This window comes from Lepidochelys kempii, chromosome 10 (genome assembly GCF_965140265.1).
Source record: "Lepidochelys kempii isolate rLepKem1 chromosome 10, rLepKem1.hap2, whole genome shotgun sequence".
In the NCBI taxonomy this organism is placed as follows: Eukaryota; Metazoa; Chordata; order Testudines; family Cheloniidae; genus Lepidochelys; species Lepidochelys kempii.
The window spans coordinates 60,341,260-60,356,545 of record NC_133265.1 but is presented as its reverse complement, the minus strand read 5'-3'; the positions used below and the strand labels follow the sequence as shown (position 1 = coordinate 60,356,545).

At 43.8% G+C, this 15,286-nt stretch overlaps 1 protein-coding gene across 3 annotated transcripts in view; it reads right to left on the bottom strand.

The window, feature by feature from the left end:
- Positions 1–15,286, bottom strand: part of PYGO1 (pygopus family PHD finger 1) — a 26,889-nt gene extending 11,603 nt beyond the window's left edge. Inside the window, exons 1-3 of one of the 3 annotated variants that reach the window (XR_012153992.1) lie at positions 14,861–15,286; positions 5,817–5,902; positions 2,467–3,684 (exon numbers count right to left, since the gene is read on the bottom strand). Coding sequence is in view for 1 of the 3 variants with exons in the window: in XM_073303796.1 (XP_073159897.1) it covers positions 2,551–3,684; positions 5,817–5,902; positions 14,861–14,909 (1,269 nt within the window). In the remaining 2 variants the exon portion in view is untranslated. Of the gene's footprint in view, positions 1–2,464; positions 3,685–5,816; positions 5,903–14,860 lie in introns of those variants that run through there. The other 2 variants (XR_012153991.1, XM_073303796.1) reach the window with 2 other exon arrangements.

The window sequence follows — 15,286 nt, the reverse complement described above, 5'->3', positions numbered from 1 at the left end:
GCTCTCTGTAAATAGAGAGCAGAAATACTGAGACTACATCAATATCAATGCTATGATAGCTATTTAATTTTGGTACTTTGATGGCATTTGCTAATGCCTTTTATTTGTAGGACTAAACATTTGGGTGGAAACTCACAGGTTTTCACTCCATGCCCACCCCAAATGCTAACCAATTAGTACATTTGGTTACATTCATATGGCAATGTTTTGCTAACAAATGTAGAAAGCATATGGCTACTCTGAAATACTGGAATTAGTAGGGAGGGGAGGTGCAGGAAATTCTGTGATCATTTTAAACACAGTATCTGACTCCTGCACCAGATTGTAAAATGTCCAGTGGACTTCTAAGGACAAACACCGGAATCTTTTATTTGTATTAGGAATCTAGAAGAACTCACATCATCACAAACTAGCAAAGAAAGCATGGTCCCTAAGCCTCTGGTGGATTTCTTAGGTGCTGAGCAGAATTCTGATTTCAGTTATATCAGTGTAAATCTGGGGTAACATCACAAGCTTCACAATTTCCACTGGTGCAACACAGATCAGAATCTGGCCCACAGGAACCTATGCTATCTGAAAAAGGTTTTGGTTTTAATTTCTACCTCAATACTACAAGCAAATTAGAATTAAAGTAGTAAGTCACAGGTAAAATTCCTGAAGACATTACTTTAGCAGAGATTACTAATGTAAGTCATCAAATCAGTAAGAAAAATAGGAACACTAAAGGTTAGCCTTTGAATTGAACTAGTAATGTTGAAAAAACAGTCCCAAATTCTCCTTTACACCTCTAGGAGATTCTCAGTGAGGCAATGTAAAAGGTGTGAGAAAGTACAACCACCTCTGGTCATCATTCTCCAGATACTGCAGAAGGTCCTTTAATAATGTAAGCAAGCCGTACGTAGCCCTTTACGCTCATACATAACCTATAACATTACTGGGGAGCTACACACATATACCAAAAGGAAAGCACATCTCCAAGTAATGTTTGGAAGCACAGTTACAGTAGAACCTCACTAATTCACACTCAGTGGGGGAACCTTGTAAACTATTGAATTAATAAACAATCAAAATTAATTAAAAGAATGATGATATATCACAAAATGACCTTTATGTTTTATTCTATTTAGGTTCTTACACCATCCTTACCACCACAGTATCTGAGCGCCTTCAAGTAGTGCATTAAGCAAGATGATTAGCATCTGTCATGTTTGACAAGTGTGGTTTGGTTTTAATGATTTATTATTATAACTTATTAGCATAAGGGTAAATATAATAGACAGATCTAGTAGTGCTACCTATTATTAAGGCTGCCCAACACCTTTCATTATAAAACCTCATTTTCAGTTGCTTATAACTTCGCCAAATTTTAACTGTTCGGGTTGAACTTTCATGCCGGGTGTCTGGAAAATTAAACAGTTTAGCTGTGTCCAAGAACAAGTTTAGGAAAAATATGCTGTGTTGCCCATGTTACAATATATCTTAGAATTATTTAAATTGAGAAGCTCTATCACTTCCATACTTTGGACAGGGACTTGAGGTTTGGCAGGTAGATCACAATTTTTCCAAGCCGTATAAAAATTCACCCAAGTTGGCCAAATTACAAGACACTGAAAAAAATCACAGTTCACACAAGCTCAGTAAATATGAGAGCAGGGAGATGGTCTCTCTTGTGCTGTCAATGCTCTACCAGCTGGTGCTCTGGCACCTCGGAGGAAGCATGCAATCATGTCAAATTAAAGACTATTTCCTACTGTGTATGCACAGAAAGGGCCAAATTCTGGCATTCCCTAACTTTTGAGAGCTTGACTTTGCAACCTTGATGTTATTTTAAATGTAATGCTAGGATATATTTTGTAAATATTTTAGTAACGCAAGGCTTCACTAGAGTTCTCAGCTATTAAATATTTGCTGAGAAGTCAGGAGGCACTGTAATCTGAAGTGTAAACATCACAAATACTAAAACAATCAAATGCAACATTGCTTCATTGTTTCAGATGCAGAATAAGAAAAAAAATTTAAATCCTTAGTACTCATCCTAAAATAAAATTCATTAGTACTCCTCTTTCTCCATGTCACCTTCTCCACCTTTTCTCCTACCCACAGAACAGATAACATTGTATATGAGCAAAACAGTAATGGACATTCATAAAACATAACAATAATGAATGTTTCCAATACCATCAAGTACCATCAAGGCTCAGCACTATCTGGCAGCCTGTATTCATCAAGGCAGATGTTCTGACAGCAATAATTCAATAATTCCAGTAGTTCATTTTTTAATGCAAAACTTGCTTGTGATCAAACAAATACCAGTCATATTTTGGATCTTCAAACGTTGTCTGTGTTTCTGATCAAAGTTTAAATACTCACATAAACAGGCATAAAACAAAGAACACAGAAACAGATGGAATTTCATGAGTGAAGATAGTTAGACCAAAAGCAAAAACAAAACAAAACAAAACCAACCTTGATTGTCTATAGAAAATGAAGTACACCATCATGAGCTACACCTCTGTAGTATGTATTTCAATACTGCATCAGTAGATGTTGTCATCCATCAGCATTCAATGCGGGTGGCCCTGCAGTCTCCCTAGTACGCATCAACTGGACATCCTTTTCAGCCATGCAAGTATCACAGCCCCATACTGCTGATGCTTCTGCAGTGAGGAGGCCATAAGCTGACTCAGTCATGCCCGTGCAAATCCGATGAAACCACTTTTGACAAGAAGCTTCACACAAGATGGCATCCTGGTCATCATTAACTTCATGTGTACAAATTCCACATGGATAGACTGGCTCAGAGGATGAATGACCATGACGACTGGGGTGGAGAGATGTTTTGCTGCTCTTTTCAGAGTTGCATCCTTCAGCTGTAACCCTAGGCTGACGGGACTTGCTCTGTGTCCCATTAGCATGGCTACTGTTAGTGTTATCTGCATTATGAGAATGGTTGCTCTCTTGATTTACTACACTGTTTCGATTAACATTTTTTAAGTCAGCACTACCTTGGTTCATGATGTCATCTGTTCTGTGGTGATGCTGATGTGTAGCAGTGTTCTGGCTGGGAGTTTTGCCTGCACCTTGACTGAAGTCTTGCTTTTGTGCTGATGGTTTTGTCTGATTGTAGGTGTTGGGTGGTGGAACAAAAGAATGATTTGAATCTAACTGGGAATTAAAATTTGGATTGCTTGCAGGTCCAAAGTTAGATGTCATGTCAGGGTGTGGTATTTGACTAGTATTTTGTGGAGGAATGTGACCAAAGTTCTCACCAGGATTTGGTCTGAAGTACTGACTGGGCATATTGATATTTTGACTCATTTGACCACTGTTATAAGATGGCTGATTTCCAAAACCTGTGTTATCCTGTGGACCAAAGTTGAAAGCATGAGGTCGATTAAAACCCATTCCCACAGGGTTCTGAGGAAGTGGGTGTGGCTGGTTTCTGAGGGTGTAAGAACCACCATATGGCGAGGACATTCTGGGCAGCATGTGAGGTGGCATTCTGAAAGTGTTATAACCTCCAAAACCAGGGTAACCAGGATTGCTGAAATAAGGACTTCCTGAAGGTAAGGGTTTATAGGAGACAGTATTATAGTTATCATCAAATGGGTTAGCTGCTACAAGGTGGTCTGAACTTGGATTCGGCGGTGGAGCATATTCAGATGGAGGAGGAAAGGAAGATCCCTGAAAATATTTAGAATATAATATTTAAATTAGCATTCGTATAAACCTCCCTACAAGAACACATGGGCTTTCAACCATAAAAAAGCTGGATTGGCAGCATGAGTGAACCAAAGTCTTCTGTTTATTCAGTTAGGTGCCACATGGGCAGCAACAGTCAGTGTAAGCTTCCCCAAACTACTCTGCCAGTGAGCCTTAAGTCTCATCAGAAAGGGAGAGAGAGAATAGTTCAGGCTCCAGGCTCATTCCTCCCTGGGCCTCTCTTGCAAGGCTGCCAATATGGGCACCAGTTGTGGTGGTGATTTTTGTGATACAGCAGCCCCTGGAAGAGTGGATCCCTTTGCAGGTATACCAGTCTAATGCCACAGTTGGTCTTTATATTATTAGGAGTCTGATCCTGCATTGTCTCCCACACAGAACCCTGACTGAAACGAACTGAGTTCTGTGGTTGGAGTACATAGAAAATATTTGATAAAATAAGAGTGAGTTTGTCTTAAGAGCTATTTCATAAAACTCATGATGCCGTTAAAGCGATTTAGATTAATTTTACTATTTTTAAAAACCGTTCAGCTGTACAACATGCTGCCAAAAATGCTCACTGTGTGGTTTTGTTTCCTTCTTTTATTTAAGAAAAGCAGGATTCCCACAAAATCATATAATTAAAAACATAAAAACTCATGTTTAAATACTGTTTAAAATAGATTTTCCTTTGTTTCCTCTCAGGCTAAATTCACTAAATTAAAGGGCAAATCTTTCCCCTGACCCATCCCACTTTTGATGAGGCTATGCAAGACTTAAAAGATAGCAATACTACTGTATCCATGCTGCAAGGTGTACAGGCAGGAGACAGTCTGCCCAGCGGGACTCTCCATCTTCTGCGAACCAGAGGGATCTGCTCTACTACAGCACTTTGTGGGGCTTGGCTGGGCGCATGTGGGGTTTAGTGGACACAGAGGCTGCATAAATGACTGTAGAGAGTAACTGCACAACTGACTGTCATTCTGGTCCAGTTTGTGGGGAGAGTTCTGGCCTGCTCACCCCCACATAGCTCCCTCATGCACAGAAGGCAAGAATTTGGCCCCAAATATTTAGTAGCCTCGGCTGGGGAAATGATTCTCCAGATTTCTGTTGCTCTGCAAACCTTATTGGAGGTAACAAAAGAGGAGGAACTTGATCTGCAACACCATTATATTTATCGTCATTCTGCTGCGAAAGGAAAGCTTCATTATTAGAGAGAACTAAGACATCCAAAAGCCTGACATTAATTGTATATGCCTACAACAGCGGGTTTCACCACTACTTGAACAAGAAAAAGCAATAGACACCCAAGTCAATGGGAATTGGGCATGCATATCACAAGGTGGTAACTGGCCCTACCTGAATAAGATTATTCTCATTATTTGCCACAAAGTAACTAATAGCAGATATTCTGAGACAGAGTGCTGAGTGGACACAGGAGAGGACAATTCTACTTTACAGGTGACCATCAATATCTGTGTTTTGCATTAGCACCCAAATCCTATGTCTTCCCACACACTCTCTGAAAGCCCCATTTCAGGAAATGGAAACCATATATTTCCAGTGGACAGAAGAGCCAAATGGTATAAATTCAATGTACCAAGTGTTCCTCATGGCTCCCTGCATTGGAAAGCATTATAAGGGTGTACTGAAGGTGTGGCCAATGGGTTCATGAACTGTATGGACCCATTAGTCCACAAACCTTCATATATGGAGAAAGCAGCAGCCCACAGCTACCACTCATACCCTGGAGAGTCACACCAAACAACTGAAGGCTGGGAATTAAATTCTGTTCCTCAGAACCATGTCCACACGACTGAATGAACAGCCTGTTCATTCTGTGCATCTTTACCAAAGACTTTATATTCTCTCGTTGCAGGATACAAACAATCTCCAGGGATTAAAAGAACTTCATCAGGCGTTACTAGTAACCAGTAGGGGGATGGAGAGGGATCTAAGATTTTACCTAAACACTTAATTATAAAATACTGAAAGCTACTAATCTGTGCCTGTGATAAAGGACTGATATTCCTAGATGAAAGAGATAGTCATATTAGTAAGCAACATCTGAGTGTGTTATTTATTCAAAAAATTGAGGAACATCAGAAGCAATTTACCTGTGTATTTGACTTGCGCTTTTTCTTATCTGGGCTTCCAAGTTGTAATCCTGGTCCTCCTAACCCATCCAATCCACTGTCACCACCTACAAAATTTCAATCAATATAATTCTGCATTTGTTTCAATATAGATTTTATATTAATGTGTGCCTTTCTGTGTCAAACATCAAAGTATCACTAATTCTAGCTTAAAACTACGAAGTTTATACAATGAACAAATGAATACAAAGTTTATACAATGGAGGTAACACACCTACTGGAGTCCATCTCCATTAGAACATTAAGGCCTGATTCAAAGCCCATTAAAGTCAGTGGAAAGACCTCCATTAATATAATTGGGTTCTGGATCAAGCCCTTGGTGCTTAAGACTTCGCTCACCAAAAAGGAATTATCTAAGATTCATCTCCCACTTAATTTACACAGATGTGGTGTTCATCAGCCTGGGACTCCCCATGCACAGTGGGCAGTTACAGTATGTAGTTAAGGAAAGAGCAAGCAGAAACAAGTCTATGAATGAAAATCCGGCATTCTATTAATGAAAATCCCTGAAAACCTGGCATACAGCTGAGACAAGACTCTCAGCTTGCCATTTCCAAACTCCCATAAATTAAGTCTTGATCATGCAAAAGGTCACTGCAGGAAAAATCTCACTATAATCAATGAGCCAGCACTGGGGGATTCCTTTGCAGAGGCCATATATCCTTATGTAGCAGTTAACAAAAGCTATTTTGGTACAAATACAGTTTCCTGCAATATGAAGGATGCTTATCTTCTTGATCCACTTTTTTCATTTTAACTAAGAGAAAGAAAATCCAATGTGAAATCACGTGAAGTTCAGCTACACCTTTCACCAGAATGTGACAGACGCCTGAAGTTCTACATGATCCTGTAGTACAAATTATGAATTTTAATTTTTTAATCCCTTGTAAAGCTATAGCTCAGTGGTGGGCAACATGTGGCCCATGGGCCACACACAGCCTGCCAGGGTAATCCACTGGCAGGCCACAAGACAGTGTTTACATTGGCCGTCCGCAGGCATGGCTGCCTGCAGCACCGGTTCGCCATTCCTGGCCCACGGGAGCTGTGTGAAGCAACAGCCAGCACGTCCCTGCAGCCCACACTGCTTCCCCAGCTCCCATTGGCTGGGAACAGCTAACCGCGGCCACTGGGAGCTGCAGATGGTCAATGTAAACACCGTCTTGCAGCCCGCTTGCAGATTACTGTGACAGGCTGCAGGTTACCCACCACTTCTAGAGATGGATAGAGAAGATTTTAGTGATAAATGTCCCATTACATTAGTAGAAGAAATTGTTAATTTGTTTTGGGAATGAAGAGTAACCTTGAGCCAAAGCCTGAGTGTTTAGAAAGTCACGGAAAGACGATGTTAAGGTGACAATTTTTAACCTGGTAGAACCATCAATATGAACAGACTGTATACAAGTTCATTCTTTTTTGCCCATGTTCTGTCTACATCTTTACTTTGATAAACAATTATTCTTTCCTGCTACATACAGTGGAATGCATGTAAAATGACCTCAGATTGGTACTATCATTTGATATTTTTTAGAAAAGTGTGATGTGTCCCTATGTTTAAAATTCACATTAAAAAACTAGCTAAACTCTACCAAGATACAAATGTTTTGCTGCACATGAGAATATGTTGCCACTGAGAATTTGTTATTATTGCAACACTCTCATCTGGTTACATAGGGTCAAATTTTAAAAGGTATTTAGGCATCTACAGAGAGGCATCTTGGGCTGCTAAGCAGGCTAGGTGCCGAATTCCCATTGTCTTCTGTTTAGGTGCTTTTGAAAGTCCCATTAGGTGCCCATCAGTATCTGTAAGCATCTAAAAGTATTTGAAAATCTGACCCATAGCAACAATGATTCTGACCCTTGAGCCCAGCTAAGGAGGGCTTGGTCCAAGTCAAGACCCTTTGCACCTCACCCATCCTCAGTCCTGGATTGTTCTGATGCCAGTTCAGGTCCCTAGCATAAATTAGAGAAGTCTGAAGTTAACTGTGTTTTACTGGGGCATATGGATGCTAGTTCACGTTCCTTTCTTCCCACACGTCCCCTATGCCAGTAAGGGATACAGCATAGGAACCATTACAACAACTCTCCGTCACTCACGTTCCTTTCTTCCCACACGTCCCCTATGCCAGTAAGGGATACAGCATAGGAACCATTACAACAACTCTCCGTCACTCAGAATCCTCCAGCAGGCAGCTGAACCACGGCTGCTTTGCACACACAGTATCACAAAGCTTCTCCCACACGGAGGAAAATCAGGCCAGTATACCAGTTAAATTATCCTCAGATATTTCAAATATTTTTGATGGATTCCTTAGCCTCAAAGTCAGTATTTTGCTAGTCAGCAGGGATTTCGTCTTAGTCCCCTCACTAGGAGGGCAGAAAAAGCCATTGGGACAATTTCCACTCAGATGACTCATACTGCTTCAGAACAAGGCTTTCAGGGAAACTACTTCCCACCTCATGGAGGAACCCTGTTCTGTCCCTGCTTTAATAACTTCCTCTTGGCTCTGGCTGTCAAAGTTAAAATTCCCCCTCATATTTCATATCGTCTGTGTGTGTATATATATTTATAAATATTTATATATTATAAAAAAATTATAATCCCTAAAATATTTCACCAAACACAAGGAAGAAAAGTGACCGCCCCAAATCATTGTGACTGGAAGAAAACTGGTAAATTCAAATCCTATTAAATATCAGGCAAGGGGAAATTTTTTATCATGTTCAAGAGTTAATATACCACAGCAGATCACCACAAAATTTGTTGCGAGAATAACTCTTTGGGATTTGGGAGAAGTCCGATTCTTACAGTTTATAATGTAAAACCGTGTCTCCCCTTATGGTGCTATGTAAAGTATAGCAGCCCATAGATTGTAAATATTAAATATTCCAATATAAGTTCTGCAGGAGGAAGGGATCATTACAAATACTCTCAAAATTCCTGCCAAAATGTCCTAGCTTGGTAAACTATAAACTATCTCCTCAAATTTTTCCCTCTGTTTTTCATCACCCAGGTGTTCTCAAACATTCTTATAGACGTACCGCAGTTTAACAGAGAGATTGTCTCATTGGCACCTTCTCTTTCATTCACAATTACACAAACAATTTTCTCTCCCATTCATGTTCACATAGCTTCCACGTGTCAACAAGAGCAATTGCTGATATGGAAAAATATTATCTGGAAAGTGTTTAATGTATTTTAGATTCTTTTAATGAAATTCAGCAGCTAAAAATAAGGAGAGTGTTAAGTGTGTGACCAGACAATTCTATAAGGACCACCAGCAAATGCTCACCTTCCTGTAGCAGTTCAAAATACAGCCTAAATCTCTGTAAGGTTTGTTAAGTATAAACTAGTACTCAAGGATCTGATCCTGCAAACACTTAAGTACATGAGTAACCCTACTTATGTGAGTAGTCCCATAGGAGTCAATGGGACTACTCACATGAGTAAAGCTACTTGGATGCTTATTGATTTTCAAGACTGTTTGATGAAGTACTAAGCTTTTGTGATCTCAGCTTTCTCTATGTGAGGCCAATAATGTAAGTTAGACCTATGAATTTATGTATTTTTCCTTTTGGGTTTTATAAGAATTTAAAAGGAAAATTAATGTTAGTCCTCACATACCTCCAAGAAAAGTGAACAAGGGTCATTATCAAGCAGCCAAAATAAACTTTCCTGAAAGTCACTTCTTGTATCCACAGTCTTTTCAGTAAACGATACACTGAACATTTTGGTATTTTGCAATATACTAGAGTTAAGGTTGCAAAATGGTTTCAGCATAACTCCCTGTTCTCAGACACTCTTGGCTTTCTATAAAAAACAAACAAAAAAACCCAAAGCATTTTGGCTTCGACTCTCTATGCTTGTCACATATGAAAGCTATTATTCCCCTTTCAAATTTTTGAAAAAAAATGTAGTTTACCCATTTTTGAATGTCGGGAGAGTGGGGGACTAAATCTGCGCACTTTATTTTACACACACACTCAAGACAGGTGACGCTTAAAACTTTATATGTAAATAAACAGACCCTGATTCTGCAAAGACTTTTATGCAACTTTACACAGTAAGCACAGTCCGGTATTTTACAGTATGTGAAGTAAAGCACATGTAAGCCTTTGCAGGACTGCGGCCATAACCCTTGATGAGTAAGTAGTCCTTTAGCTAAGTAGGGATTTTGGGTTTTTTGTTTTAAGAAATAAACAACCAAGAGACTATAGATCATAGAACATTAGGGACCTCAGGAGGTCATCTAGTCCAATCCCCTGCTCAAAGTAGGACCAACACCAACTAAATCATTCCAGCCAAGGCTTTGTCAAGCCAGGCCTTAAAAATCTACAAGGATGGAGATTCCACCACCTCCCTCAGTAACCCATTCCAGTGCTTCACCACCCTCCTAGTGAAACAGTGTTTCCTAATATCCAACCTAGACCTCCCTCACTGCAACTTGAGACCATTGCTTCTTGTTCTGTCATCTACCACCACTAAGAACAGCCTAGCTCCATCCTCTTTGGAACCCCCCTTCAGGTAGTTGAAGGCTGCTATCAAATCCCCCCTGACTCTTCTCTTCTGCAGACTAAATAAGCCCAGTTCCCTCAGCCTCTCCTCGTAAGTCACGTGCCCCAGCCCCCTAACCATTTTCATTGCCCTCTGTTGGACTCTCTCCAATTTGTCCACATCCCTTCAGTAGCGGGGGAGGGAGACCAAAACGGTACGCAATACTCCAGGTGTGGCCTCACCAGTGCCCAGTAGAGGGGAATAATCACTTCCCTCGATCTGCTGGCAATGCTCCTATTAATACAGCCCAATATGCCGTTGGCCTTCTTGGCAATGAGGGCACACTGCTGAGTCAAATCCAGCTTCTCGTCCACTGTAATCCCCAATTCCTTTTCTGCAAAACTGCTGCTTAGCCAGCCTGTAGCTGTGCATGGGATTCTCACTAGTCCTTGTTGAACCTCACCAGATTTCTTTTGGCCCAATCTTCCAATTTGTCTAGGTCACTCCGGACCCTATCCCTACCCTCTAGCATATCTACCTCTCCCCCAAGCTTAATGTCATCTGCGAACTTGCTGAGGGTACAATTAATCCCCTCATCCAGATCATTAATGAAGATGTTGAACAAAACCGGCCCCAGGACTGAGCCCTGGGCACTCTGCTTGATACCGGCTGCCAATTAGACATCGAGCCATTGATCACTACCGTTGAGCCTGACAATCTAGCCAGCTTTCTATTCACCTTATAGTCCATTCACCCAATCCATACTTTTTTAACTTGCTGGTAAGAATACTGTGGAAGGCTATATCAACAGCTTTGCTAAAGTCAAGATATATCATGTCCATTGCTTTCCCCATATCCACAGAGCCAGTTATCTCATCATAGAAGGTAATCAGGTTGATCAGGCATGACTTGCCCTTGGTGAATCCATGTTGACTGTTCCTGATCACCTTTCTCTCCTCCAAGTGCTTCAGAGGACCTGCTCCATGATTTTGCTGGGGACTGAAGTGAGGCTGACCGGTCTGTAGTTCCCCGGGTTCTCTTTCTTCCCTTTTTAAAATATGGGTACTGTATTTGCCTTTTTCCAATCGTCCGGGACCTCCCCCAATCGCCATGAATTTTGAAAGATAATGGCCAGTGGCTCTGCAATCACATCAGCCAGCTCCCTCATCACCGTTGGATGCATTAGATCTGGACCCATGGACTTGTGCATGTCCAGCTTTTCTACATAATCCTTAACCTGTTCTTTCACCACTGAGGGCTGCTCACCTCCTCCCCATACTGTGTTGCCCAGTGCAGCAGTCTGGGAGCTGACCTTGTCTGTGAAGACCGAGGCAAAAAAAGCATTGAGTACTTCAGCTTTTTCCACATAATCTGTCACTATGTTGCCTCTGCCATTCAGTAAGGGTCCCACACTTTCCCTGACCTTCTTCTTATTGCTAACATACCTGTGGAAACTCTTCTTGTTACCCTTCACATCCCTTGCTAGCTGCAACTCCAATTGTACCTTGGTCTTCCTGTTTACACCCCTGCATGCTTGAGCAATATTTTTCTACTCCTCCCTAGTCATCTGTCCAAATTTCCAATTCGTGAGCTTAAACTCCAAAAGAAAGCTTACAAGAAGATTTCACTGTTAAGCCAAGCTGGTCGCCTGCCATATTTGCTATTCTTTCTGCACTTCAGGATGGTTTATTCCTGCGCCCTCAATAAGGCTTCTTTAAAATACAACCAGCTCTCCTGGACTCCTTGCCCCCTCATATTAGCTTTCCAAGGGATCCTGCCCATCAGTTCCCCAAAGGAGTCAAAGTCTGCTTTTCTGAAGTCCAGGGTCCGTATTTTGCTACTCTCCTTTCTTCCTTTTGTCAGGATCCTGAACTTAACCATCTCAGTTGTCACGGAGTGTGGGGGAGTCCAGGCCCTGCACCCCTCTTCCTGGGATCCACTGAGACTCTCAGCCAGCCAGTAAAACAGAAGGTTTATTGGACAACAGGAACACAGTCCAAAAACAGAGCTTGTGGGTACAACCAGGACCCCTCAATCACGTCCTTCTGGGGGAGCAGGGAGCTTAGACCCCAGCCCTGGGGTTCCCTGTGTTCCTCCACCCAGCCCCAAACTGAAACTAAACTCACCCAGCAGGTTCCCTGCTGCAGCCCCTGTTCACATTCCTGGGCAGAGGTGTCACCTCCCCCTCCCCCTCCTGGCTCAGGTGACAGGTTCTCAGGTCTCCCATCCCCAGGGCACATTCCCAGGTCAACACTCCCCCCTCCCTGCTGAGTCACATCGTCACATCTCTCCCCCCTTTGAGACTGAACTGAGCGGGGTCACGCTGACCAGTGACCTGGGGAAGTTCGGGGCCCCCTCTCCGGGACAGCGCATCCGCTATCAGGTTGGCACTTCCCTTCACATGGACCACGTCCATGTCATAATCCTGCAGGAGCAGGCTCCATCTCAGGAGTTTGGCGTTGGCTCCTTTCATCTGGTGCAGCCAGGTCAGGGGAGAGTGGTCGGTGTAGACGGTGAAGTGCCACCCGAAGAGATAGGGTTCTAGTTTCTTGAGGGCCCACACCATGGCCAGGCACTCCTTCTCGATGGCCGCGTAGTGTTGCTCCCGGGGTAGCAACTTCTTGCTCAGGTACACGATGGGGTGTCTCTCCCCCTTTTCATCCTCCTGCATTAACACCGCCCCCAGTCCCGTGTCTGAGGCGTCGGTGAACACCACAAAGGGCTTGTCAAAGTCTGGGTTTGCCAGAACTGGGAAGCCTTCTTCAGCGCCCGGAAAGCCACCTGGCACTGCTCGGTCCAGACCACCTTGTCTGGCTTCCCCTTCTTGCATAGCTCCGTGATGGGGGTGGCAATGGCGCTAAAGTGGGGCACAAATCTTCGGTAGTATCCTGCCATCCCAATAAAGGCTTGGACCTGCTTTTTGGTGTGGGGAGCGGGCCAGTCTAGTGGTCACTGCTGCCTAGGTTGCCACCCACTTCTACTTCCCCTACCAATTCTCCCCGTTTGTAAGCAGCGGGTCAAGAGGAGCACGGCCCCTAGATGGGCGTCACGGGGCACTAGTTCAATGGGCATGTGTTGTGGCCCTAATCGTGCAATGGTTTATGCACCTATGTAACTTTATGCCCTTCATCAGTATCCTATTCAAATCAATTGGCTACTCACAAGTATAAAGCTATACGTGTACTTAAGTGTTTGCAGGATCAGAACCTATTATTTAAATTAACTTAATAAATTCCAGTCTTTCTGTGACATACTTTCTCTGCCTAACCTGCTAGGTACAAGTAGTGCTCCTCTACAGGTGTTGCTAGAACAATTGAAAGAAGTGAATTGTAAATATCTGAATAAATACACACAGCAAAATCCTTGTCCTCTCCCCTCCCACCCCCCCCAAAAGGCTAACATAAAGAACATTAGAAAAATTCCAGGGGTGAAGGGAAAAGGAACAATGAATCCCTGACTTTATAATTTCACCACAATTTTCGATCCTTTCACAGACACTCTGTACATTCCATTATTTCATTCCAAAACAAATGTCTCTTTTGCCTTTCTAAAGATACAGCTATCACTATGTAAAGAGATGTGCTGCTGCCCTGTTAAGCCAGCCTTGCAGAAAATGGTCTCCAGCCAAACAGCAGCAGCAGGGATGGGATGGAACTGTACTTTCCCAATACATTTCAATGAGGCACGAGCTTCAAAACCTCACCGGGACCATACCAATACTGCCATTATTAACAGAAGGTAATTTTTTTCTTCTCTTTTCCAACAAATTAAAAAAAAAACACCAAATATTAGTTTAGTATTAAGGGTCAGAAAGTGAAAACTCAAAGTTTGGAAATGCAATTGACTCTCTGTGCAGGAGCGTTACTATGGGCACATGTACTATACCTATTGAACAATGTATACTAATATATTACACACCAAGAAAACGAGTAGAAATACTGCCTGTGTGTAACATGGTTGGACAAGTTAACAATGCTCCTGGATCCTTCAATATTAACTTTTGTACTTTAAATCCCCAATCCTACAACTGAATCCTCGCGGCTGCAGGGGTCCACCCATGCAGATCAGTTCGCGGAATCGAGGCCTCACTGTAGACTTAATACGGCATTCAAAGAAATGCACTTGAGCAACGCTACTTCCAAAGGCAGCTGGAGCCACGGCAATGCATACAACAGATCGCAACAGCGATGCGTCAGCCGGACACACCAAGTACACATCCACATAAATGACACCCCCATGGGGTGTAATAGGAGCTGGGGCGAGCGGGAGCCCCGCGTCCCGCTGCTGGAGCAGCTCCCTGCTCAGAAGTGCGGCAGGGGCAGCCCCGCCAGACGCCCGGAATGCAGGCGCTGCCTCCAGCTCCCCGCGGCAGGCAGAGGGCGGCGGCAGGGGGGACGCTTTGGCTCAGACGGCGAGCGGGAGGATGCCATGTCTCCTCGGCGGAGTTAGGCCCGGGACCCCCCGGCTGTCCCCAGGGTGCCTGCCCGGCTCCCTCCCCCCCGGCCCGCTGTACCTCGGGATCTCTTCAGCGCGATGGGATCCTTCTCCTGTTCCGCTGACATTACAGACGGCGGCGCATGGCTCCCACGGCAGCAGGAATCGAGGCGCTTTGATGCGGCGGCGGCGGCGGCGGCGGCTGGCCCGCACCCCGCCTCCTCCTCCGCCTGCTGCTTCGGCTGCCTCGGCCGCCGTAAGCCGGGCCGGCCCCGGGGAGCTGCCAGACTTTGCAAAGTTTGGGAGCGGGAGGGCGCCGGGGCTGCCTCAGGCGGGCGAGGCGCAGGGCGGGCTCCGCTCAGCGGCGGCTCAGGGGCGGCTGCTGTGGGCAGAGCGGCCGGGGGTCTGCTCGAGGGGCCTGGGAGCGCGCAGCTGAGCGAGCCCCCTGCATATCGCAAGCATGTGCCTGGCTCGGCGCCCGCTGCCGCCGGGCTGTCAGGCTAGC